Here is a 26,139-nt window from a genome sequence, read left to right on the forward strand (position 1 = left end):
ATTTAAAATTATTTGTAAAACTTTTCTGAATACTTGATTTTCAAAATAAAAATTTCAGAAAAAATTTTCCTCTCATCTTTATTTCCAAATAGTTCAATTGGTCTTAAAACTCTATTTTAACCAGTCTTTTCTGGCATATAGTTCCTTTCTGAGGAACTCTCTAAAACAACCACCACTCTCTTTTTCACTCAAAACTTCCCAAGAACGATTACTAAATACAGTGTGCCGCTCTGAATTAGGGTTGGTGACATATTTTGGTTCCCTGTTCAGCTGGAAGCTCTGTAAGGTAAGGACTAGGTTTTACATGTCACAGCACAAAACCGACCCCAGTGAATTACTCATATTACACCACATTTGTGAACATTTATTCAGAACAATAAGAAACGGAAGCCAGAGAGTCTGCTTTAAATATTGACTTGTAGTTGGCACAGTACAGAGTTCATTCAGCTCTTACAGGGCGTGACCGTCTGTATACTAGTGCTCACCATTATCGACTCATATTCTTCACAACTTTTATTTGTTTTTTTATTTAAAAGTAGTAGTTTAAGTCCTAACACCGACATGAATAATGGTACTTTGTCTTTAAGGAAGTCTGTAAGTTTATATCACTAGATTTTACCATGGGCAAAGTCCTGAAGATTTAAAATGTATTTAAATTAATTTATAGATGGTTAAAAAAAAAAGGTATATACAGAGAACAAATTATCTGCTCTAAATCACATAGTCAATTCTCAATACTTTCTTTTTCCAACGATGCATACTTCGGTTCTACATGAAGAGTTGGACTGTACTTTACAGGAAACTTAAACTCTTAGGTCAAGAAACATGACTTGATTCATTAAAAAAATATTTTTGTGAGTATTGTGTACTTTTAGCTGCACTTTATCAACTTTCATAAAGACTTCCTTGCTTCAGTGTGCTTCTTGATGTAGGCCCATTTCATTTCTATAATAATAAATTATAAATCAGACTTTATTTGACTAATTTAAGGTTTTCATCCAAAAATTCAGTAATGGCTTCTTCATCCGCTGATTGAAGCAGTCTTTGAATTAGCTGATCCAAGCACTTCTCCCCACATAAAAATTCCTGGTAAAAAACAGTTACCATGAAAACTTGATTACTAGAAACAAAGGAGAAACACAACAAAGAATTAAGCATTTATGTATTTTGTTTCTTTAAAGTCATTATTTAATAGCAACAAAAGATTACTAATCTACAATGTAATGAACACAATTGCTAACGCGGGAGGATTCCCTAGTTAATATTGACTTTTTATGTAAAAAGTGAATCTAAAAAAGTAAATGGAATTATACTCTTTCTTAATAGTTTAGCATTTTTAAATTAGCCAATCTTCCAAATTCAAATTATTTAATCCAGAAATGCTTTATAATAGTTGTGTTTTTTCTTAAATTAGGAACACATTGGCTTTAAAATCTAGACGTCCTGTGTAATTGAAAAATATTTATGCTGAAATATTTGGGGGACAAGTGTCTTGAGTCCTACAACTTGCTTTCTAGTGGTTCAGCTGCAACACAAGTGTATACATAGAAAGAGGAAGTGGAGGCGGAAGAGAAGGCAAGAATAGCAAAATATTAACAAAGGTTGCATCTAGGTCTAGGAATATATATATGAGCTAACTGTTAAACATGTGTGCTTGAACTGTCAAAATTAAAAGTTAAAGAAAAAAACCCTCTTCTGTTAAACCTCCAAATAATTCCACTGGGTGGAAATTGTTTCAGTTAAGACTTCCCAGCAGTCCTCCCTGAAGTTTCTCTAAGAAATGAGTGAAATAATGACTATGAGCACCTTTCTTGTGTTACAAAGTTTCTGTGTAACAGAGTTGTTGGGATTAGTGATTTAGCAGAGCCTCCTCTTTTGGAAACACTCAAAATCCAGACATTCACTTAACAGAAATATTTTAATATTGACATTTGGAACACGGACCATTTTAAGTTTAGATGTAGGCATGAACTACTCTTATATTTAGTCTTTCCTGAGTAGTCTTGAAGTTAAATTTCAGATTAAGTGTACACATTTATCTCTCAAATTAAACTGTAGGGGGAAAGATATGCCTTACCATCTTTGTAGTCTACAAAACACTAGCAAAGAGTAAAATGTCAATTAAACTTGATGAAATTTTAAAACTGATTTATATACCATTTTGAACATAATTTGAAAATTGCTTATGAAATTAGTGTGCCCTGTAAGCTCAAATTATTATGATTATTGCCAGTGTGATTTCATCATCTGAAAATTATGTTAAAAGGGTCATTACTCTTATTGATAATCACATCACATTTAGAGTTCAATTGGATTACCCAGAGTGCTAGTGATACAAAGATGAAAGATGAGGGAGCTGTAGTTTCCAGCTTTCAGAAGCTTACAATCTAGTGGGAGAGTTAGGTAACACATAAGCATAATACAAGGTAAGAAATTTTTTAAAAAAGGAAGAACATTTTGAATTAGATCTTAAAAAGAGAATAGTATTTCTCCAAACAGAGACAAACAGAGCACTTAGTCAAAAGATTGAGTATGAAGAGAGGTATGGAAACAGTACAATGGACACCCAGGGCAAGAGTGAATTCCCAGTGTGATTGGAAGGTAGGACAGGAGATGGGCGGGTGTAAGGCACCTGCACCGGGGCGTTCAGAAACAGAATACAAATACAAAATAATACATTACACGATGGCGGTGGTGTTTAGTCGCTAAGTCGTGTCCGACTCTTCTGTGACCCCATGGACTGTAGCTCTCCAGGCCCCTCCGTCCATGGGATTTCTTAGGCAAGAATACTGGAGTGGGTTGCTATTTCCTGACCCACAGAATCTTCTGGCCCAGGGATCGAACCCACGTCTCTTGTATCTCCTGCTTGCATGGTGATTTACCACTGAGCCCCCAGGAAGTGGCTCAGATATTACATGGTAATCTGAGCTTACTTTCTAGATAAGTAAAAAATATATATATATATCTACAAGGGAATTATCTACAAGGGAATTCATTAATAAACTTATTTCTGGCTGACTTCAGAGAACCCAAGGGCAGGAATGTACAAGGCTACTGCCACCACCCTGGGAATGAAGCTAAGCCTCAGGTATAAATTATGTGGGAATTCATACTGAGATAGGCCTGGGGGCTGGGACCCTTTGCTGCAGCCCTGCATGCTTGCAGCACTGGACACACCTCTCCAACAAAATACAAAGAAACTGAATGGGCCTAAAAATAACTTGCATGCATGGGCAGCTGGGGCAAATTCTGGACCCAAAAGATACAAAGAGACCGAAAAACCCAACTGTGATTTTTTGAGGGGCTTGGAGCAAAAAAAGAAGCTTGGTACTGTACTTAACACCGTAACACCACCTAAGGGGTGGGCAAAACACCTAAGCCACCCCTACCCTCACCCCACATAAAAAACAAGCTCATCCCTGCATCCAGAAGAGGGTACCTAAGGGAACCTGTTATTTGTTCCTGCCCCAGCCGTGCTGCAGCAGGGCCTGAATGAAGTCTTACCCGAATTCCTAGTCTGGCGGCTACACAATTTATATTGATTAGTCAAGGCCAAGAACCCTCATCACTAACAATACCATCAGGATTCTCTGTATCCCATCTCCCAGTTTTGCTCCTTTCACTACATCAGCTGTGGGGCGTCCCTGCTGGTCCGGTGGTTAAGAATCCCCGTCCCAAAGCAGGGGACATGGGTTCAATCCCCGGTGGGGGAACTAAGATCCCACATGCCCCAGGGCAACTAAGCCCACGTGCTCTGAAGCCCACATGCTCTGAAGCCCACAAGAAGATCTCGTGTGCTGCAACTAAGGCTTGACACAGCCAAATAAATAAATGCATATTAAAAAAATTAAAAGATCAATATAACAGCTTTCCAGTGTTCCCTCACTGAAGACTGCTGCTCGCCATGGCTGGAAATACGGCTTCTAACTTCTTGTAAGCTTTACGTATTTCAGCTTCATCCACCAAGACAGAAGGAGCATTTTTGTCCCTTAATTTAAAAATCCTGGGAAGAAGCTCATTGACTGGGGCTTGTCTGGATTTCCTTACCAGACAAACCAATTATTATCTTGGGCCAAGATCATGATCGTGGAAGAACAGAGCCCTCCATGAGGAGCTTTGTACACGGAGCAGGGAGGAGGCCTGGCTGTAGAAAGACGGAGGAGGGCTGAGCAGAGACCCTCAGGCGCCCACTTTGTTTCCTCTCAACTCCTCCATTCAGCCCTACGGCAGCTGCCCTGGGGGTAAGGCCCTTATCGCTTTTCCTGCCTCATCTGTTGGGTTGGCCCAGAAGTTCGTTTGAGTTTTTCCATAAGATGTTACCGAAAAACCAAACATACTTCTGGGACAACCAATACAGCTCTTCAGTTCCTAAATCATTCAGTCTGACTAGTTTCCTTCTCTGTCCTGGGTACAGATTTTCATTTGTTTTTTGAAAGATAGGACCAGTACCATTTTATTTAGTGTTGTAGGAAATTTTAGGTTACTTCTTAAAAACGAAAGCAAAGAAATTAAAAATTCCCAAAGTAACAAGGCAGGAGATAAAAATTCTATAATCCAAAAAATGCCGGGTGAGCTTTCAATCAGAGGGAGGAAGAGGTCACTTCAGTAGCTCATACATCAGCGGCAGAGAAACCACAGGGTTGAGATGGGTGTAGACCCTGGAGGTTAAGCTCTCCACCCGCCTGAGGCAACAGATCTTTCAGCCTCGAGAGGGACTATTTGTAAGTGAATAGGTCTAACAGAGCAGGGGCTCCGGGAGGGAAGATCCTGCCGAATTTTACATCAGCTGCTTCTGGCCTTCAGTCTGGCAGGCCCCTCTTCCCTCTGTGCCCCGCTGAGCCCCTGCCGTCAGCAGAGCTGGAAACCACACGTGTGCCATTCACTGCCCACACACCCCCCACTCCGGGTCCGTGGCTGTTTGTGTGGCGAACGGTAGACTTTCCTGCTCCTCCATTTCGCTACCTGGGAAGGCTGACACACAGGAAACACTCTGACTTTCCTGTTTCAAACACATAGCAGGACGTCTGTCCAAGTCCAAGGCTTCCCACTCCAGTATTCTGGCCTGGAGAAGTCCACGCACTGTATAGTCCATGGCGTCGCAAAGAATCGGACACAAAGAAAGTCACAGTGACTTTCACAGTTCTCTTTATAGGGCTAGAAATAAATCTAGTAGTGCTATAAGTTGTCTGAGAGGTTTACAGTGGTTCCCCAGGACTGTATGTGGGAGGGTATTAAATAAAACAGCTATCAGTAATTAAAAGCGAATTAGTTCAATCAAGTTACAGTATCACCCTCCAGATTAAAGAGTCCTGATATTAACTAATGTTATCAGCAAACGTGATCCTGAGAAGGAATCCTGCCGCCAATCATCTTGCCTCTTAACTTCGATACCAGAATGAGCACAGAGGGAGTTCTGTGTAGTAATTGCTCTCACCTCAAGACCTGCCCACCCCCTTGGTCTGGGACATTCTCCCCCTAGGAGAGATGTCGGGATTTGATGAGATTCTGTCTCAACAGGGACCAAAAAAAATGAGTAATATGGAAAACATCCTAATATTGGGTTACCAACAATGAAATTACCTTAAGAGTCTGAGTAGTTTAGTCACTAAGTCATGGACGGAGCGACCCCATGGACTGCAGCCCACCAGGCTCCTCTGTCCATGGGATTCTCCAGGCAAGAATACTGGAGTGGGTTGCCGTTCCCTTCTCCACAGATTTTAATGTTTTACTGCAACAATTTTTTTTTTCATATCATTTTCAAACCTTTTCCCTTCACTAATACGGAGCATTTTCTTTCTTTGCCTTTAAGTTGGTTAGTGATTAGTAGAGCATACCAATATGACTGTCCTTGTTCTTTCTAAGGCTGGCATGATAGTTTAGTTAGTAATAACATTAGTATTTAGGCCAAGGTCATATATTTTATAACTATAAAAGCCAGTTAACCTCTGTTTCATGACTGAGTACACTGCTGAGCACTTCTAAAGTATATTCCTGGTCACAAAAATGTAGCTGTCTCATGGTAAACCATCACCACTGTAAGAAAAACAACTGAAAAATTATGTTGTAACTAGAACAATATGGCCAAACATGTTTGGGTGTTACTACTGTGTGTTTCCTGAGGAAAGGGAAGTTGGTAAATATTTTCTCCTTTTCAACAAGGCTATGATGTTCCTATGCAAGACAGCTTGAAATTGCTGGGAAGACAGAGGAAGTGGCATAAGAAACACAGAAATTTCTAAATATGTTAAAACCATAGATATTTCTTTTGTAAAATCAGGACTTTAATTCTGTGTATAAAATGAGACAGAATCAAGTGAAAGAAGCCAGAGGTATCACACCTTAGCAAGGACAAAGATCAAAACCTTCTACCTCCTGCCTTTTCCACACAGTCCTTTAAGGGAACTTATTTTCCCCTTCAATGGAAGAAAAAAACATTTTTTTTCTGTCCTTTGTCATTAATGGATTACTGTCAATGATCCAGGCGACCAGGGATTTAGTTAGGTTAAAGTTCAAACCAAACTGACAGGGTCTTTTCCCTCAAGGCATCATTGTAACACCTGAATCTAACAATACACTTTGTGGTAGGCAGAATTCTAAGACGCCCCTTGGCGTCTACACCTTGCAAAACCCCCTTCCTTAAGAGCAGGCATAAGCTGCAGTGACGATCACTCCAGTGATCAGATGACTAATTAGTGATGCTTTTCCAGGTGGGGCTGACCTAAACAGGCGATCCCTTAAAAAGGCCATTTCTGCAAGAGTCTCCGTGAGAGAGGGCCCATCGAGGGGAACCAGACAGCATGCAACTGTGGGCGGCCTTTGGGAGCTGAGAGCAGCACACCGCTGATGACCAGCAAGAAGATGGGGCTTCAATCCTACAACTCAAGGAAACAGAATTCTGCCAGCAACCACATGAACTCGGAAGAGGACTCCAAGCTCTAGAAAGGCATGCCGGCTGGCCAGCACCTTGATTTCAGCTTTGTGAGACCTAGAGCAGAGAACTCAGCTCTGTCATACCTGGATTCCTGACATACAGTAACTGAGATGATAAACAGGCATTCTTTTAAGGCAATAAATTTGCAGTTACTTGTTATACGGCAATAGAAAACTGATAGACGTCTACTGAAAATTCATTAATACACTGTGATTGCATAACAGAATTTTGAATTATATTGGCATAAAGAGTGTATTTCTTATCAGCAAACTAAGAAAAATGTTTGCAGATTTGGGGTACTGACACAAACTATCTCAGTTACATGGTAATATTTCAAAGATTACTCTAGAATTTGAGTGTACTTTCTTCAAAAATCAAAGGCATATGAAACATACTCAGCGATATTACCTTAATATTACGAACTTCATACGCTATCCTGTGGTCAGTGACTCTATCCTGGGTGAAATTATATGTCCGGATTCTCTCTGACTGGGCTCTTGTTCCCACCTGTGCCATAACAAAAAGCAATTCATATTTTAACTTTATCATTATCTTTATCACAATGGAAAAAGTGCTTGCAAATTTTCTACTTTAACAGTTTAATTATTTTCTAAATTCAAAGATACAAAGTGACCAGGAAAAAGAATGGGCAGAACTTACTGTTGAAGACTATAGATTTGTAAAGCTTAGTTATGGGATAAGAATCAATGTTTCTTTGGTACCTCAAACTCCAAATATTTAAAACCAAATTATCTTTCTGTATCAGTCAGTTCTTCCTTGTGGTTTCTGTAAATGACCCCACAATGTTCCTTTTGATCTCAGTAGGGAACTTGACATCCTACAGTCTTTGACAAACATCTCATGGGGGCTGACTATCTGCCAGGCTTTGATACAGACACTGAAAGGGCCTTCAACTCATCTCATTCTCTAAGTCCCCAGTTCCAGTGGTTTCAAGGGTCTTTTATTATACCCTGCCCTCGCCATTTTTATTATCGTTCAAGGGCTTATTACTTTCACTATATTCCTGTAAAAATCTCCTGATTAATCTCCCACTTCTCTGTTTACAGTGAGTTGCCCTGCTTAGTTTTCCTGAAGCAGTGTTTTGTTTGTTTTTTTTTTTTGGTCAATTTCCTTTTTTGGCTCCTTGACTACTAAGCACTCACAACTCAGCATTCAATGTACTTCATAACGTGGCCAACTTTCCCAATATTATTTCTGAAAATTTGTGAACCTCAAAGATACCACTTACTATGCCATTTCATTATTATGTGCAAGTCTGTTAACTCAGCTAAAACATCACCTCAAGGGATGTGCTTCCGAGCACTCTCATACTGTCTCGACTTTTCTGGTCCCAACATGAAAAATAAGTTATCTCCCTCCTTCGAAACCCCATGCACTTGGAATCTTCCTCGCGGCACACCAGTCCACGTTATGCTGTGGTTATTCGTAGTCCAGTCTGCTCACCTGCCCTCCCTCCCTCACATACAAGGCACACAATACCCTGTCTCACTCACTTCCACTTTTAATTTGACAATTTATTGTATTATTTATTGAAGCATAGTTGCTATACAATATAAGTTACAAGTATATCACTTTCACCTTTTAAGATTAAAAAAAAAAAGACATTCCTACAACTTACAAAGCAAACAATATGAAACTAAACAAGATCTTAAGTGTGGCTGAGCATCTGGGAAATTGCTGAAAGATTCCAAAGCCTAACATAAGAAACACTAAATTATGGGTAATATATTTTTAAAACATTCCCCAGGCCTTCCATTCTGCAGCCAGCCAGGTCTGGAAGCCACTGTCCCCAGATACCATATTAGTGCCTTGGATCCCCCCAGATCAGTTACATCAGAATCTCAGCACCCACAAAGCTCTGCAGGTGCCAGGTGGAGCCAGGGCTCAGAGCTTGGCACAGTGCCTTCCATAGAAAAGCTCCTGCATATATTGGCAGAAGAAAAACTCCTAATCATTAGAGACACCTACTAAAAAACTTCACACAGATGGACAAAGGGAGGCAGGAAGGTCTTTTCTGGCCTTTCAAACCAAACTACTGAAGAGGATACAACCCCCCAAATCTGCAAAGGCTGATCGCCAACACTTACTTCGAAAATTACTGTGTGATGTCAAATGGCAAGTAAAACCCAATGTCTGGAACTTCCCTGGTGGTCCAGTGGCTAAGACCCTGTGCTCTCAACTCAGGGGGCTCAGGTTTGATCCTTGGTCAGGGAACTAGTTCCCACATGCTGCAACTAAGAACCAGTGCAGTCAAATAAATAAATATATATTTTTTTAAAAAACCCAATGTCTTTCATTAAATGTGGCAGAGCTGATAGTGTTTAAGATTGATATATTATTTATCCTGTCACTTTTACTATCTGCAAGTTAGTAAGGGAAATAAGAAGGGCAAAAGTGTGAAAGACTAGGACATCTACGTGAAAAGAATAATTGATGTTTCAGTTCAGTTCAGTTCAGTTCAGTTGCTCAGTTGTGTCCGACTCTTTCTGACCCCGTAAATCGCAGTATGCCAGGCCTCCCTGTCCATCACTAACTCCCGGAGTTTACTCAAACTCATGTCCATCGAGTCAGTGATGCCATCCAGCCATCTCATCCTGTCGTCCCCTTCTCCTCCGGCCCCCAATCCCTCCCAGCATCCAGGTCTTTTCCAATGAGTCAACTCTTCACATGAGGTGTTTAGTTTTATACAATCTCATTATCCTAACAGGCCACAAAATCTCCCATATTTACTGAAGTATAACTACCTGCAAATAACACACAAACAGTTATTTCTGGGTTCCACTGTCTCTTCCAGTTTCTTTCAAAGACAAACTTTACTTTTTCAGAAGTTAAAATCATACAACACTTGGTTTACTTAAAACAATGACATTTATTCATTTTGCTTAAAACTTATCTATGTATATATTTGTAAAAATAATAATATAAATGTAGATAGTACAAAATTTTAAAAGTAGAAGAGAGTATAAACAAAAAATAAATATCTTTTCTATTCCTTGTTCCCAGACTACAGCAGAATCCATCACTATTACCAGTTTTTTGCATGTCATATATTTTTGATTTCACATAAAATTATAATAAAAGCATAGGTTTTTAAATTAAAAACCTGAAAAATCTCTTAATTTCTAAAGAATTGTCTTTTACACTGATTTCCTCTTAAAGATAACTATGATATAAACAGAACACAATTGGGAAATAATTTTCAGTTTATATGTATCTCTTCTTATTTGTAAACTGGCATGTCTGAGTTTGGCCATAACCAACCAGTATTAAATTATTGCTATTTACAAATGAACATGTTTTCCAGTGCTCCAAGGTACTTCCGTCAGATTAAGAATATTTACTCCATTTCCCTACACAAGATGACGGCTTTCTGTACAGAGCCATTGAGTTATTTCACTCAGTAAATCTTACCTGCAGTTTTCTCACACTTCGTTGCTGGCACTTGTCTTTCTCAATAATCTGCTGGTAGAGTCTCGCTCTCAACACACGCAGAGCTGTTTCTTTGTTTTTTATCTGTGATCGTTCTTGCTGGCATTCCACTACGAGTCCTGGAAAATAACAGGGATCAGAGGTTAACAGGGTGTGTGCACATGCTCAGTCGCTCAGACGTGTCTGATTCTTTCTGTGACCCCATGGACTGCAGCCTGCCCAGCTCCTCTGTCCGTGAGATTTCCCAGGCAAGGATGCTGGAGCAGGCTGCCACTTCCTGACTCAGGGATTAAGCAGGTGTCTCCTGCACTGCTGGCAGATTCTTTACCACTGAGCCTCCTGGGAAACCCTGAAGTGTCTATTACATCACAATAAAACTGATACAAAAGATAGAACTGAGGAACATTTTAAAGGGGGAAAGGTTAATCAGGAAAAGAATGAAGAACATTTCAGATGAAGTACACACTAGAAACTATACATGAGTTATGATGGTAATTGTTGTAGATGGCTCTTTAGATTCTGATATCTAAATAAGGTGTTTCAGCTTATAATACAAATACACATTTATTGAAAAAAAATCTGCATTTATATAGATCCAGGTGGTTTTAACAAAATGTGGTCCACTGGAGGAGGGAATGGCAATACTCCAGTATTCTTGCCTCAAGAACCTCACAAACAGTAAGAAAAGGCAAAAGGATATGACACCGGAAGATGAGTCCCCCAGGTCAGAAGGTGTCCAATATGCTACTAGGGGAGAGCAGAGGGCAATTACTAATAAGCTCCAGAATGAATGAAAAGACTGAACCAAAGGGGAAACGATGCTCAGTTGTGAATGTGTCTGGTGCTGAAAGTAAAGTCTGATGCTATAAAGAACAATATTGCATAGGAACCTGGAATGTTAGGTCCATGAATTAAGATAAATTGGACATGGCCAAGCAGGAGATGGCAAGAGTGAACGTCAATATCTTAGGAATCAGTGAATTAAAATGGACGGGAATGGGCAAATTTAATTCAGATGACCATTATATCTACTACTGTGGCAAGAATCCCTTAGAAGAAATGGAGTCACCCTCATAGTCAGTAAAACAGTCTGAAATGCAGTACTTGGGTGTAATCTTAAAATGACAGAATGGTTTTGGTTGGTTTCCAAGGCAAATTATTCAACATCACAGTAATCCAAGTCTATACCCCAACCCCTAATGCCAAAGAAGCTGAAGTTGAACGGTTCTATGAAGACCAACAAGACTTTATAGAACACCACCAAAAAAGTCTTTTTTATCATTGGGGACTGGAAAGCAAAGTAGGCAGTCAAGAGATAACCCAGAATATAGAAAATTTGGCCTTGGAGGAGTACAAAAGGAAGCAGGATCAACGCTAACAGAGTTTTGTTAAGAGAACACACTGGTCATAGCAAACACCCACTTCTAACAACACAAGAGACAACTCTACACATGGACATCACCAGATGGTCGACACCGAAATCAGATCGATTATATTCTTTGCAGCTGAAGATGGAGAAGCTCTATACAGTCAGCAAAAACAAGGACTGGAGCTGACTGTGGCTCAGATCATGAACTCCTTATTGCCAAATACAGACTTAAATTGAAGAAAGTAGAGAAAACCACTAGGCCATTCAGATACAACCTAAATCAAATCCCTTATGCTTATGCATGGAGGTGACCAATCCATTCAAGGGATTAGATCTGGCAGACAGAGTGCCTGAAAAACCATGGATGGAGGTTCATAACATTCGGCAGGAGGTGGTAATCAAAACTATCCCAAAGAAAAAGAAATATAAGAAGGCAAAGTAGTTGTCTGAGGAGGCTTTACAAATAGCTGAGAAAAGAACAGAAGTGAAAAGCAAGGGAGAAAGGGAGAGATACACCCAACTGAATGCAGAGTTCCAGAGAATACCAAGGAGAGATAAAAGCCTTTTTAAGTGAACAATGCAAAGAAATACAGGAAAACAATAGAATGGGAAACACTGGAGAACTCTTCAAGAAAACTGGAGATATCAAGGGAACCTTTCATGCAGGGATCGTCACAATAAAGGACAGAAAAGGTGGCCCTAAAAGCAGCAGAAGAGATTAGAAAGAAGCGGCAAAAATACACAGAACTATATAAATAAGGTTTCAATGACCTGGAAAACCATGATGGCATGGGCACTCACCTAGAACCAGACATCCTGGAGTGTGAAGACAACTGAGCCTCAGGAAACATCACTATGAACAAAGCTAGTGGAGGAGATGGAATTCCAGCTGAACTAGTTCAAATCCTAAAAGATGATGCTGTTAAAGTGCTGCACTCAATATGCCAGCAAATTTGGAAAACTCAGCAGTGGCCACAGGACTGGAAAAGGTCAGTTTTCATTCTAATCCCAAAGAAGGGCAGTGCCAAAGAATGTTCAAACTACCGGACAACTGCACTCATTTCACATGCTAGCAAGGTAATACTCAAAATCTTTCAAGCTAGGCTTTAATAGTACATGAACCGAGAACTTCTGGATGTACAAGCTGGATTTAGGGAAGGCAGAGGAACTAGAGATCAAATTGCCAACATTCCTTGGATCATAGGGAAAGTAAGGGAATTCCAGGAAAACATCTACTTCTGCTTCACTGACTAGAGTAAAACCTTTGACTGTGTGGATCACAAGAAACTGTGGAAAATTCTTCAAGAGATGAGAATACTACACCACCTTACCTCTCTTCTGAGAAACCTGTATGCAGATCAAGAAGCAACAGTTAGAACCGGACACAGAACAACGGACTGGATCAAGGCTGTATATTGTCACCCTGCTTATTTAACTTCTATGCGGAGTGCATCATGTGAAATGTTGGACTGGATGAATCACAAGCTGGAATCAAGATTGCTGGGAGAAATGTCAACAACCTCAGATATGCAGATGACACCACCCTTATGGCAGAAAGTGAAGAGGAACTAAAGAACCCTTTGATGAGGGTAAAAGAGGAGAGTGAAAAAGCTGGCTTAAAACTCAACATTCAAAAGACTAAGATCATGGCATCCGACCCCATCATTTCATGGCAGATAGAAGGGGAAAAACTGGAAACAGTGACAGACTTTATTTTCTTGGGCTTCAAAATCACTGCACAGTGACTGCAGCCATGAAATTAAAAGACTCATGCTCCTTGGAAGGAAAGCTATGACAAACCTAGACAGTGTATTAAAAAGCAGAGACATCACTTTGCCAACCAAGGTCCACAGAGTCAAAAATTATGGTTTTTCCAGTAGTCATGTACAGATGTGAGAGTTGGACAAAAAACACTGAGCACCAAAGAATTGATGCTTTTGAATTGGGGTGTTGAAAAAGACTCTTGAGAGTCTCCTGGACTGCAAGGAGATCAAACCAGTCCATCCTAAAGGAAATCAGTCCTGAATATTAATTGGAAGGACTGTTCTTGAAACTGAAGCTCCAGTACTTTGGCCACCTGATGGGAAAAGCTGACTCACTGGAAAAGATCCTGATGCTGGGAAAGACTGAAGGCAGGAGGAGAAGGGGAAGACAGAAGATGAGATGGTTGGATGGCATCACTGACACAATGGACATGAGTTTGAGCAAACTCTGGGAGACAGTCAAGGACAGGGAAGCCAGGCAGGCTGCAGTCCATGGTGTTGTAAAGAGTCGGACACGATTTAGTGACTAAACAACAACAAAATGCAGTTGAAACTCGTGTTGTTTAAGGGTCAATTGTATACTCCACATAGGGAAGAATATACATAATGTAAAAGAATATATATGTACCATGCAGCTTAAATAGAATATTGCTGAAAGTCACTCAGTTGTGTCCGACTCTGCGACCCCATGGACTATACAGTCCATGGAGTTCTCCAGGCCAGAATACTGGAGTGGCTAGCCTTTCTCTTCTCCAGGGGATCTTCCCAACCCAGGGACCAAACCTAGGTCTCCCACACTGTAGTCGGATTCTTTACCAGCTGAGCCAAAAAGAATATTTCTAAATGCCCTTTAAACCTCGCATTTGCCCCTTTACAAACCAGAAGCTATGTCATGCCTCCCAGAAGTAACCACTACTTAAAATTTTAAAATAACTGTTTCCTTGTATTTCTTTATATTTTAACATATATGTATAGATCCTTAAGACTTTTTATGAAGCACTATAATGAGGAATCTCAGAAACTGGGGTTGACCGTTTGGGGACTAGAAACAGAAAGTCTATATAACAACTACAATTTCAAGTCCCCTCCCTCAATCTATAGGAGGCAGGAGGTAGTCTTTAGAGAATGACATAAGGAAAGTTCCAGACTTGAGTCTTCAAAGGTACAAAGGAAGGCAAGTGTGAGGCACAAGACTGAAAAAGAGGATTAAGTAAAAGTTTGCTTATTGAATGAGGAGACCTTGACTTTACCATCTTGTGTCCCGGGTGAGCCTTCTTAGGAGAAAACTACCCAAGAGAAAAAGTTCTACAAATGCTGACATTTCAGGGGCCCTAAAAAAAAGCTGATTCACTCCCCGACCTTTGAAACTTATTACTGGGTAAGTGGTGCCCATGTGCTGAGAGTTTTTAGAACCTCACTCTTAAATGTATACACACAGCCAAGGAGGTGCTTTGTCCAAACAGAAGGGAATATGAACACAACGGGGACTTTGAACCCATGACCCAGTGTCATCTTTTTTTTTTTTTTTAGAAAATCTTTTATGTATTTATTTATTTAGGTATTTATCTGGCAGCTCTGGGTCTTACTTGCAGCATGGGGGATCTTTCATCATGGCATGCAATATCTCTTTAGTTGTGGCATGTGGGATCTAGGGATCTGACTAGGGATTGAACTCGGGCCCTCTGCAATGGGAGTGTGGAGTCTTAGCCACTGGACTACCAGGGAAGTCCCTCCAGTGTCATCTTTAAAGAGTTTGTGCAAGAAGACAGACACTAACATAAAACTCTTTCTAAATGCCGAACAGTTTTATAAGATGTGGAAAAAAGAGTTAAAAGTACAAAGGCAAAAGGACTAGCTTACCTGTGGGGATGTGGACAACTCTGACAGCACTATCAGTTGTATTAACATGCTGCCCTCCTGCTCCTTTGGCTCGAAATGTATCTATTCGCAAGTCCTTAGGGTCTACTTTCACATCTACCTAGAACCAGAAGTATAGCATGAGTAAATTCCATACTCAACAAATACTTAAATATTAAATTGATCCCAAGGTCTTTCAAATACACTGTATTGTTTTAAATCACAGCCATTTGACTAAGAGGTGAAATAACTTACAACAAAGAAAGAACCATATACACAATATTCCAACAGATGCTATTTTAAGCACTGATTTATGAGACCACTGAGTTATGTAATCTTTCAAAAGTTTTATTATCTATCATCCCACAAAGCTATATTAGATACAAAATATATTTTTTTAAAAAGACAGAAGACATGAATAGACATTTTTCTAAAGAAGACACTCAAGTGGCCAATAGGCACATGAAAAGATGCTCCACATCATTAATCATAAGAGAAACGCAAATCAAAACCACAGTAAGGTATCACCTTGCATCTGTCAGAATGGCTGTCATCAGAAAAAAGGGCTATCATCCAATGTCAGGGAGGATATGGAGAAAGGGAAACACTTGTACACCGTTGGTGGGAATGTAAATTGGTGCATCACTGTGGAAAGTAGCATGGAGGTTTCTCAAAAAACTAAAAATAGAACTAACATATCCAGCAATTCCACTCCTGGGTATGTATCTGAAAATAAAAACCTAAACTCAAAGAGATATATTCACCCCAATGTTCACAGCAGTATTATTTATAACAGCCAAGATATGCAAGCAATGTAAGTATCCATGAATGGATAAAGATGTGATACACACACACACACACACACACACACACTGGAATATTGTTCAGCCAGAAAAAATGAAATTTTGCGATTTGCAATAACATAAATGAACTTGGAGGGTACTGTGCTTAGTGAAATAAGTTGAACAGAGAAAGACAAATATGTATAGCATCACTTATATATGGAGTCTAAAAATTAAAACACACTAGTGAATATAACAAAAAAAGAAATGGACTCAAACTAGTGGTTACCAGTGAGGAGAGCAAAAGGGGGAGGAGAAGAATAGATGGATGTAGGGGAGTAAGAAGTACAGACTATTATGTATAAAATAAATGAACTATAAGAATATATTGTACAGCACAGGGAAGAAAGCCAATATTTTATAACTATAAATGGCGTATAACCTTTCAAAATAGTGAATCACTGTGTTGTACACCTGAAACATAATATTGTAAATCAACTATACCTCAATTTTTTCAAAAAGAAAAATAATAGTGATTATATCTTATTGAATTTAAAAAATAAATCTGTAAGTCTATAATGAAGTCACAAACATACAAAATTCAATATATGAGTTTATAATGAGGTAAAATAAAAATGGAAAGAGGAGAAAGGAGGAGAGAAGGCAGTGGGGAGGAAAGTTCTTCACAGTAAAGAATGCCAGTTAATACATGCAGAAGGAATGATGAAATTAGAAAATCATCATTGTGAAACACCAAACTAAATAACTAATTCAGGCAAAGATCACTACTGGATGTTAAAGACCATGGAAGACAAGTTGTTGGGAATAGGATATATTACTTATATTACTATATTATTATATTACTTAGATTATTCCCTTATTATAAAGAGAGAAATACACTTTCACAATCAGGATTTTTTTTGTGGTCACCAACTTCACTAAATGCTCAAAGTGATCCTCACTAAAAGTGGGGTAATCTGATACTCTGACTTGTGATGAGACACAACACGAATATAACCACACCTGAGAAGTATTCTTGCTCTAAATGTATAACCTGAATAGAATGGAATATTTAAATACAACTTTCCATAGAATGCAGGAGATAAAGGAACAAGTTAAAGAGTGTCATAAGGAAACAGTCAGATGAATCCAGAATGTGGAAAATTCTACAAGACAAAAGGTCTTAAAAAAAAAAAAAAAAGACAAAAGGTCTAGACTCTTCAAAATGTCAAAGTCGTTTAAAAAAAAAAAAGGTTGGAAGACTGTTCCAGGCATAAGGAGTTATAACAACAAACTGCAATAAGTGAAACTTGATAGCATCCTCATTTAAGAAAATAGCTATAAAGATACTTTTTGATGACTGAGGAAACTATTAACTGGACTAAGTATTAATTGTGATATTGTGATTTATGGTAAGAAATATATATTTTTCAGCTCTCAGCAGAGAGCTCCTAAAACGCTTGGGTATTTTCCTAAGTGGTAAGAGGGACAAAGGTGTCTGTGTGATTCATAACAAGCCCCTTTGAACCACATTTGACTTTATGTTAATAAGGTGATATTTGGAAAACCATGGATAACCACGGCATGCGGACTGATGGCCAGCTCCACCCCAATCTCCAGGGAGGGGAGAGGGGCTGGAGGTTGAATTAGTCCCCAATGTCTATTGATTTACCCAACCATGTCTATGTATGGAAGACTCCATAAAAGTCCCCCATGCACAGGGTTCAGAGCGCTGGCAGGCTGATGAACACGTGAAGCTGCAGGCAAGGAGGCGAGCCTGGAAGGGCGTGGAAGCCCTACACCTCTTCGAGTTCTCTGAGTTTCTTCCACCTGGCCCTTCCTGAGTTATACTTTTTGTAATAAGGCAGTAGTCTAGTAAGTATGAGCTTCCCAGGTGGAGAGGTAAAGAATCCGCCTGCCAATGCAGGAGACTAGAGTTCTATCCCTGGGTTGGGAAGATCCCCTGGAGAAAGGCGTGGCAACCCACACCAGTATTCTTGCTGGAGAATTCCACGGACAGAGGTCCATGGGGTCACAGAGAGCCTGCACGCGCTAGTAAGGACACTGTTTTCCTGTGTTCTGTGAGCCCCTTTGGTAAATTCCTGAGACTAAGGAGGGGACACGGGACCCTCCGGATGCAGGAACACAGGAGACAGCCTGCTTTCACGCCTGGCTCTGTCTGACGTGGGGGGGCGGCCGTGCTGCGGGGCTGAGTCCAGCTTGTGGAAGCTGAGCCACTTGCCCAGGGAGACGGTGTCAGACGTGAGCTGAACTGTGGGCCGGTCGCTTGCTGTCCGCAGAGAATGGAGGGGCTGCTTCGTGGAGGGAAAGACGTTCACAGGTTTGGGGTGCAGAAGCATTCGGTAAGTAGACGGAACGCACAGGGGCTTTGTGTGGACAGTGACACTCCGGTGGACCTTCCCGGATAACGGTACGCGGTTCCTGCAGGAGGTACCTCATCTGGGTGGGGGAGGACGATCACCGACATCGTCCCCGTGTGAATCCGCTGCATCCGGGATGACAGGCCCACCTCGGGGATTCGCTGAACCCGGTGAATCCCACCTTCGTACTTCAAGTGCTTATAGACGTTATCACCGGAAATTCGGGCAGCTGCGTGATGTAGCCCACCTATGAAAAAAAAGTTCCAGCGTAATAATAAATTCTACTTTGAAAGGGATCAGGACCTTAAATGGCCTTCATGAAAGGCCTCTGTGAGCACAGAGCCTGAGATGAGAACATAAAGTAGGTCCAAAAAGACGTTTTCCCAACGTAAGTCTATTAGTATGCAATAGGAAACATACCAAAAAATTGTTTATGGTTATCTCTGGAGAACAGAACAGCATGTTTTTCATCTTAAGTTTTTTTGTTGCAAAGTTTTATGATGAACAAATTTCACTTTTATAAAAATAGCATTAGAAAAAAAGAATACTGGGACATTTTCTGCATTGAATCTATACGATCTTAGGCTAATTTAGTGCCATATATAAGCGTGCTCAATAACACAGCAATTTGATAATGATGAATAATTCTGTAGGTCCTCCCAAGCTTTTAAGAATCTATTGAAATTTAATTCTTGCTTGTCTGTGAAGCGGGAAAATAAGCACAATGCCTAAGCTAGCTTCTTATTGAACATATTGTTTAAAAAAATCTTTTTATTGTAAAATAATACACAGATGTAGAAAACCACATGAATCAAATGCATGGTTCAAGATTAAGAAAAAGAACTTTATCAGGCACCTGCAAAGCCCTCCCATAGATCCGCCTTTCCTACAATCCCCTCCCTTTCTCAGGTAACGAGTATTTTTTATTCCCTTCTCTACTATAATTTTATTACCTAATGTGCTGCCCTAGGCACTACAGTGTAGTCTTGTCCATTTAAAAAAGTTGATACGTCTTTCAAGTCTCAGTCTAGAAGTTCATCACCCATCTCAAGTTATCCATTGAGGAACCAGGGCTGTTGACATATAGAAATTTCCCATGGCTTGGTTTTGCTGACTGCATACTCCTGGCATGCTTCCATTTCTTTTCTGCCCTCTGTACTGGCTGCTACTGGGCAGCTGGATCCAGAAACTAGATTGAACTCTTTGGCAAGACAACAGGAGACAGACAATGTCTGGCTGTCTCTTATGTTTTTATCAAACAATGTTGGATGCTTCATGTACCACAGAGGTTGTAGAAGGGTGACAGTCCAATTCTATGGGCTTCCCTTGTGGCTCAGCTGGTAAAGAATCCACTTGCAATGCAGGAGACCTGGGTCGGAAAGGTCCCCTGGAGAAGGGAAAAGCTACCCACTCCAGTATTCTGGTCTGGAGAATTCCAGGGACTGTATAGTCCATGGGGTTACAAAGAGTTGGACATGACTGAGTGACATTAAAAAAAAAAAAAAAAAAAACCTAGATTCAGCCATTTCTCCAAGAAGCCCTGGTTCCTTTCAAAGGAAAATAATATTTCAATGTTTTCAATATTGGGGAACTAGGGATATTCACTAATACTGGGTTGGTCATTGTTTCCAGACCTTTTCAATGGACAGAGATAGGAAATGCCTCATGAGTTTACAGAGATGTTGAGAAACAATTCCTTATCAGTTTCTTGCATTTCTGCACATTTTGTAAACAAGGAACTGCCTGCCCTTTTGTTCCAGAATATGTTTTTAAGGGTATTTGTTTAGTGAACAGCTTTGGAGATAATGTCTCCCTCTAGAGCAAAGGACAAGTGCCTGCCAGTGTAGGAGACACGGATCCCATCCCTGGTCGGGAAGATCTCACAGGCCGCGGAGCAGCTAAGCCCATGCGCCAGAGCTACTGAGCCTGTGCTCTAGAGCCGGGAGCCACAGCTACTGAGCCCACACACCCGAGAGCCCGTGCTCTGCAACAAGAGAAGCCACCGCAACTAGAGAGTAGCCCCTGCTCACCGCAACTAGAGAAAAAGCCCACATAGCCCACCCAGCTCAGCCAAGAAGAAGACTCTACCTTCCGATGCAGGGGACATGGGTTTGATCTCTGATCAGGGAACTAAGATCCTACACGCTGCAGGGCAACTAAGCCTGTGTGCACGGCAATGGAGACTCAGCAAAATAAAATAAAATAGAGAACCCCAAGCTCAGGATTCCTCTTCTGTTTTGAAACCCACCATGTGGGTAGGTGTCATCTGACCTTCCAGTTGCCTTTTGGGGCGTGGAGCTCATGAAACCAGCACAAAAATGCTGATATTCTGGTTACTGCTACTACCATAAGTCATAAACCATCCTTTGTCTCTGACCCATGAAACTGTGACTTGCTAAATTCCTGTCTTGCAAGTAGGATAAAATCTCAGACAACTTGTTCTGATAACTGATACCTTTATAAATTAAAGATCACAATGTCTTCTCTAATACTCCTGTATCACTTGCTTTCCATACTGAGAATCTTGGTTCCCAAAGACAGAGAGGATACCAGAATTAGAGTATCTCATAATTACTCTTCTACTTTATCCCATATTTCATAAACAACAGTCTCAGAATAACACTACTAGTTCTGCCACCAATATGATTTACTAAAAACATTATAAAACTTTTTTGCATGTGCTCTTCCCATTCTGCTTCCCATTTTGCAAATTATTGTACTCTATACTGTCAGATTTAACAGTCCTTATATACTGTACTTTTTCCTCTTAGTCCTCAATTAGACCTAGTTCTATAGATAATCACATATTTAATACTCCCCTTTAGGGAAAGTGAAAGTGTTAGTTGCTCAGTCCTATCTGACTCTGCAAATCCATGGACTGCAGTCTGCCAGGCTCCTCTGTCCATGGGATTCTCCCAGCAAGAATACTGGAGTGAGTTGCCATTTTCTACTCCAGGGGATCTTCCCAACCCAGGGATAGAACTCAGGTTTCCTGCATTGCAGGCAGATTCTTTACTGTCTGAGCCACCAGGAAAGCCTGGAGAAAGACTGGCAGTATAAATTTCTGGCATGTACCGACTTTCTCAAGAGGACCCAGTCTTGCCTTTATTCAAGGGGTTTTAGGTCTACAAACTGGCTCAAGTCTGGGAACTGACTAAGGGGCCATGACTTCTGTTTTTATGACACAGGTTAGACTTTTGTTCACTTGACCTAGAACTCTTCTGCTTATACAGGTCAAATAAGAATGTAGTAGGCTTTCATTCTTTACTCCCAGGGACACATGTCAACCAGCCAATGCCCTGTCTGTGTAAGTCACCCTGTTCCGATTGCTCCTTTTACTCTGCTGTCCATTATGGTAACCACGCCCATATTGCTTTTGGCCGCTGAGTGCCAACACTGCTACCTTGAGATCCAATTGCTCCAACTGCCCTTAGGTTTCCCAATTCATCTACTAGAGTTCCCACTGTAGGGTCTTGGCTGTAGATAAAATCTACCAGACAGCTCTTTAGTGATGCCAGGGCTCCGCTCATAAACTTATTTCTCAACAGTTGTGGTGAAAAGTATTACCTCTGGACACATTAAATTAACCACCACATTATTTTTATTTAATTATTTTTTTATGCCTTGATGTGTGGCTTGCAGTATCTTAGTTTACCAACCAGAGATCGAACCCATGCTCCGGCACTGGGAGCACAGCCTCTTAACCACTGGACTGCCAGGGAAGTCCCAACCACCACATTACTTTAATGACCTCTCCCTGAATTCAGCTGGTGAGCAGAAAATAACAATTATAAACATTAATTGGTTGGGAGGGAAGAGAGAATATAATAAATTTCATTTGTTGTGTTGTTGAGTCACCAAGTCACGTCCGACTCTTTTGCGACCCCATGGACTGTAGCCTGCCAGGCTCCTCTGTCCATGGTGGGACTTCCCAGGCAAGAATACTGGAGTGGGTTGCCATTTCCTTCTCCAGGGGATCTTCCCGACCCAGGGATTGAATCCTGGGTTGGTAAGTGGATTCTTTACCACTGAGCCACTCAGGGAAGTCCCCCTTTAATTTGAAAGACATTTCTCAAGTCCCTAGAAATCAGGAATATAGAATGACAGTGATAGACCTACACTACATGTCAAGAGCCATCACCCTGCACTGCTTCTACAAAGAGTAATCTTGTAATCATGTAGTATTAACTACTTGTGTAATGGTTGAAGATTTTCCCTATCTGTCCCAAGATCACAAAACTAAAAGACTTGAAGTCATTTGATGTGTGACTTTTTACATTTCAGTGTGTTTTTCCCCAATCTTAGCTTCTAGTGCTATGTGAATCTCTGTGAGTTCCCTATATTTCAAGTAAACATTAAGTATGTACATATCATATACACATGTATATATTCTGTGCTAAGTCTCTTCAGTCGTGTCCAATCTTTGCGACCCTATGGATGGTAGCCAACCAGGCTCCCCGTCCACGGGATTCTCCTTGCAAGAATACTGGAGTGGGTTGCTCTCCTCCAGGGGATCTTCCTGACCCAGGGATCAAGCCTGAATCTCTAAAGTCTCCTGTATTGGCAAGCAGGCTCTTTACCACTAGTGCCACCTAGGAAGCCCCATACATATACTTTAACATATATATTTTGTAAGATAGATACTTTTTCCCCTGTCTCTATTTTAGTCTTTCCCTATCCATATCTTTGTCTTCTCATTACAGTAAATAAATAAATTATATTTTACAATTTTAATGGATAAAGGTTTATTCTTAGGTTTTAATTTTAAAGGTATATGAGTAGAGTATTACATTTTTTTCCCTTTTTTTTTTTTTTTGGTGGCGGGTGAGACATGGGTCTTAGTTCCCCCACTAGGGATCGAACCTAGGCCCACAGCAATGAAAGCAGAGAGTCCTAACCACTGGACTGCCATGGAATTCTCCAAATGTTTTCGTTTCTGATAAAAGGAGTTTTACCTTTTTTTTCTCTTCTATTTTGTATACATTAATCTGTTTCTTTTTTAAAGATGTATTTATTTTATTTATGGCGGTGCTGGGTCTTTGCTGCAGGGCACAGGCCTTCTCCGGTTGCAGGGAGCAGGGGCTACTCTCTGGCTGCGGCGCTTGGGCCTCTGACTGCTGTGGAGGCGGGCTGTAGGCACGCCGGCCTCAGCAGCTGCGGCTGGTGGGCTCAAGAGCTCAGGCCCGGTACTTGTGGCACACGGGCTCAGCTGCTCCGTGGTGCGTGGGATCTTCCCGGACCAGGTACTGAAACCACATCTTTACCACTGAGCCACCAGGGAAGCTCAACTTGGGACTTTTTAAAATGTCTTTTATTTTATTTTGCTAGGGAGTCAGTGTATCTAAAAAAAAAAGACTTCCCAACCATTGTTGGTCTGCTCTGTGTCCCTGGAGCAGAATCTCTCCTCCCAATCTCAAGTGCATCTCTCTTTCATTGCTGAAAGTTGAATTCAAAATACACATCTCAGAGATGACACTCTTTCCTTTCTAAGGCTGTTTCTGATTACATTCTTGACACTCTCTCCTCTCCTGTGTCCACAATATATACTGTCCTCATCCTTTTTCCTGCTTACCTGACTCCTTTTTCTCTTTTGCCAACTAGTCTGTTTTCTAAATGTGGCCATTCTCCATGGTTTGGTGCCCTCTCTATGGACTCTCCCTCACTTATTCTCTCTCAGCATCAGACATCATCTCTGTTCTATGCTGTGCTTAAGTCGCTCAGTCGTGTCCGATGTTTTCTGACCCCGTGGACTGTAGCCCACCAGGCTCCTCTGTCCGTAGGGATTCTCCAGGCAAGAATCCTGGAGTGGGTTGCCAGGTCCCCCTCCAGGGGATCTTTCCCACCCAGGAATCGAACCAGGGTCTCCTGCATTGCAGGTGGATTCTTTACCAGCTGAGCCACCAGGGAAGCCCCCATCTCTCTTCTAACAGCTATCAAATATCTCTCCTCAACTCTATTCCCTCACCAAAGCTCTGGTTACCCAGCTTCAGCACTCACTGGATATTTCTAAAGGGATGTTCTCTATAACAACACACACAATCATGCAAAAATCACTTTCACTGTTCTTCCCAAGTGGAGTCTGCCTTCCAATTTCTATTTCATTTGGCATGAATGAATATTGCAATCGTCTCAGCTAGAAAGATTAGGTCCCTATGGCTCATTTCCTTTGTGTCAGAATAAACTAATGGGATGTAGTGTGGAATTAAATCTAACCCCAGGACTGCCATTACTTATTGTGTGATCTTGGATTAGTTACTTACTCTCTGAGCCTAGATTTTCATCTGTGAAATAGGATTAACAATACCCATCTCACAGGGTTTTAAGGATCAAATGACCCACACTGCATGCCGGACACAGTTGGCAAGCAATAGCTTCTCTCATCAGTTACCAGATTTTGCCCATTCTTCCTCTGAAGGTCTCTCATATGTCTACTCCCAATTCTAACTCTTAGTTACACCTGGTTACTCTAATAACCTCTCAGCCACCTGCCTTAAATCTAGCCTCTTCAATCCATCTTTCACACTGCTGTCAAAATCTTAAAACTAAGTTTGTTTCCAATGGGGAAAGAGGGGCAGAGATTTAGAAGATTTGGATTAACATATATACACTACTATACATAAAATGGGCTTCCCTTGTGGCTCAGCTGGTAAAGAATCCGCCTACCATGTGGGAAACCTGGGTTTGACCCCTGGGTTGGGAAGACCCCCTGGAGAAGGGAAAGGCTACCCAACCCAGTATTCTGGCCTGGGGAATTCCATGGACGGTATAGTCCATGAGGTCGCAAAGAGTCAGACACATCTGAGTGACTTTCACTTCACGTACATAAAAGAAGACCAACAAGGACCTATGGTATAGCACAGACAATTATGTGTGTGTGTGTGTGTGTGTGTGTGTATGAATCACTGTGACATATACCAAAAATTGAAAAAATATTATAAACCAACTATACTTCAATACAAAAGAAAAAATAATCTCCTTACAATATATATTATCAAATGATATTCTTATTAACAAAATGTTCAACAGCCCCCTAATAATCAAGGCCTGTTCAGCTTTCATGTCTGCTGCAAATCTACTCTTTCAAACCTATTTCCTCTCACTTCTCATCACAAATATCCCAATTAACTGGCTTCCCCACCTCTATACACACAGCAAGATGTTCCCCACCATCATGCCGTTGCTCGGATTACTCCTTCCCTCTGCTCTCCTGGTCTTCCCCTTTCCTGACCACTGGCTGGACTTCAAATCTGTACCGAGCACACACTTCCTATGCTCGCCACTGGTTTTCATTTCCCTGGATTGTGTCACTATGTGAATCTTCTTTCTCCACTTTGATCATTTGTGGGTTATTACTCATGGGCCCCCTGTCTACTATGGTGTATCTTGGTGTAACCAAGCAGATTAAAACCTTCCAGATGGATTAAAAGAATGGAACAAAAGACAATTATCAGCAGTTCTAATTTAACGTACCTGAGTATTTAAAACTTTAAAGACTTGCACTAGTTTCTTATTGTTTATGTTGTCTAAGTTTTTATCAGCTTGAGTGGGAGCATCTTGAAACTAAAGATAAATGACTAACTTTTTCTGCATTCCCATAAACATCTAA

At 40.8% G+C, this 26,139-nt stretch overlaps 1 protein-coding gene across 2 annotated transcripts in view; it reads right to left on the bottom strand.

Moving 5' to 3' along the window:
• Positions 1-338: 338 nt before the first annotated feature.
• The window catches only part of MTRF1 (mitochondrial translation release factor 1), a 37,508-nt gene continuing 11,707 nt past the window's right edge, over positions 339-26,139 (bottom strand). Inside the window, exons 6-10 of one of the 2 annotated variants that reach the window (XM_043477910.1) lie at positions 18,608-18,780; positions 15,374-15,491; positions 10,364-10,500; positions 7,340-7,438; positions 339-1,086 (exon numbers count right to left, since the gene is read on the bottom strand). In XM_043477910.1, the coding sequence (XP_043333845.1) occupies positions 973-1,086; positions 7,340-7,438; positions 10,364-10,500; positions 15,374-15,491; positions 18,608-18,780 (641 nt within the window). In that variant the 3' untranslated portion in view covers positions 339-972. Of the gene's footprint in view, positions 1,121-7,339; positions 7,439-10,363; positions 10,501-15,373; positions 15,492-18,607; positions 18,781-26,139 lie in introns of both variants that reach the window. The other variant, XM_043477911.1, reaches the window with a different exon arrangement.

Source organism: Cervus canadensis, chromosome 9, assembly GCF_019320065.1.
Source record: "Cervus canadensis isolate Bull #8, Minnesota chromosome 9, ASM1932006v1, whole genome shotgun sequence".
NCBI lineage: Eukaryota > Metazoa > Chordata > Mammalia > Artiodactyla > Cervidae > Cervus > Cervus canadensis.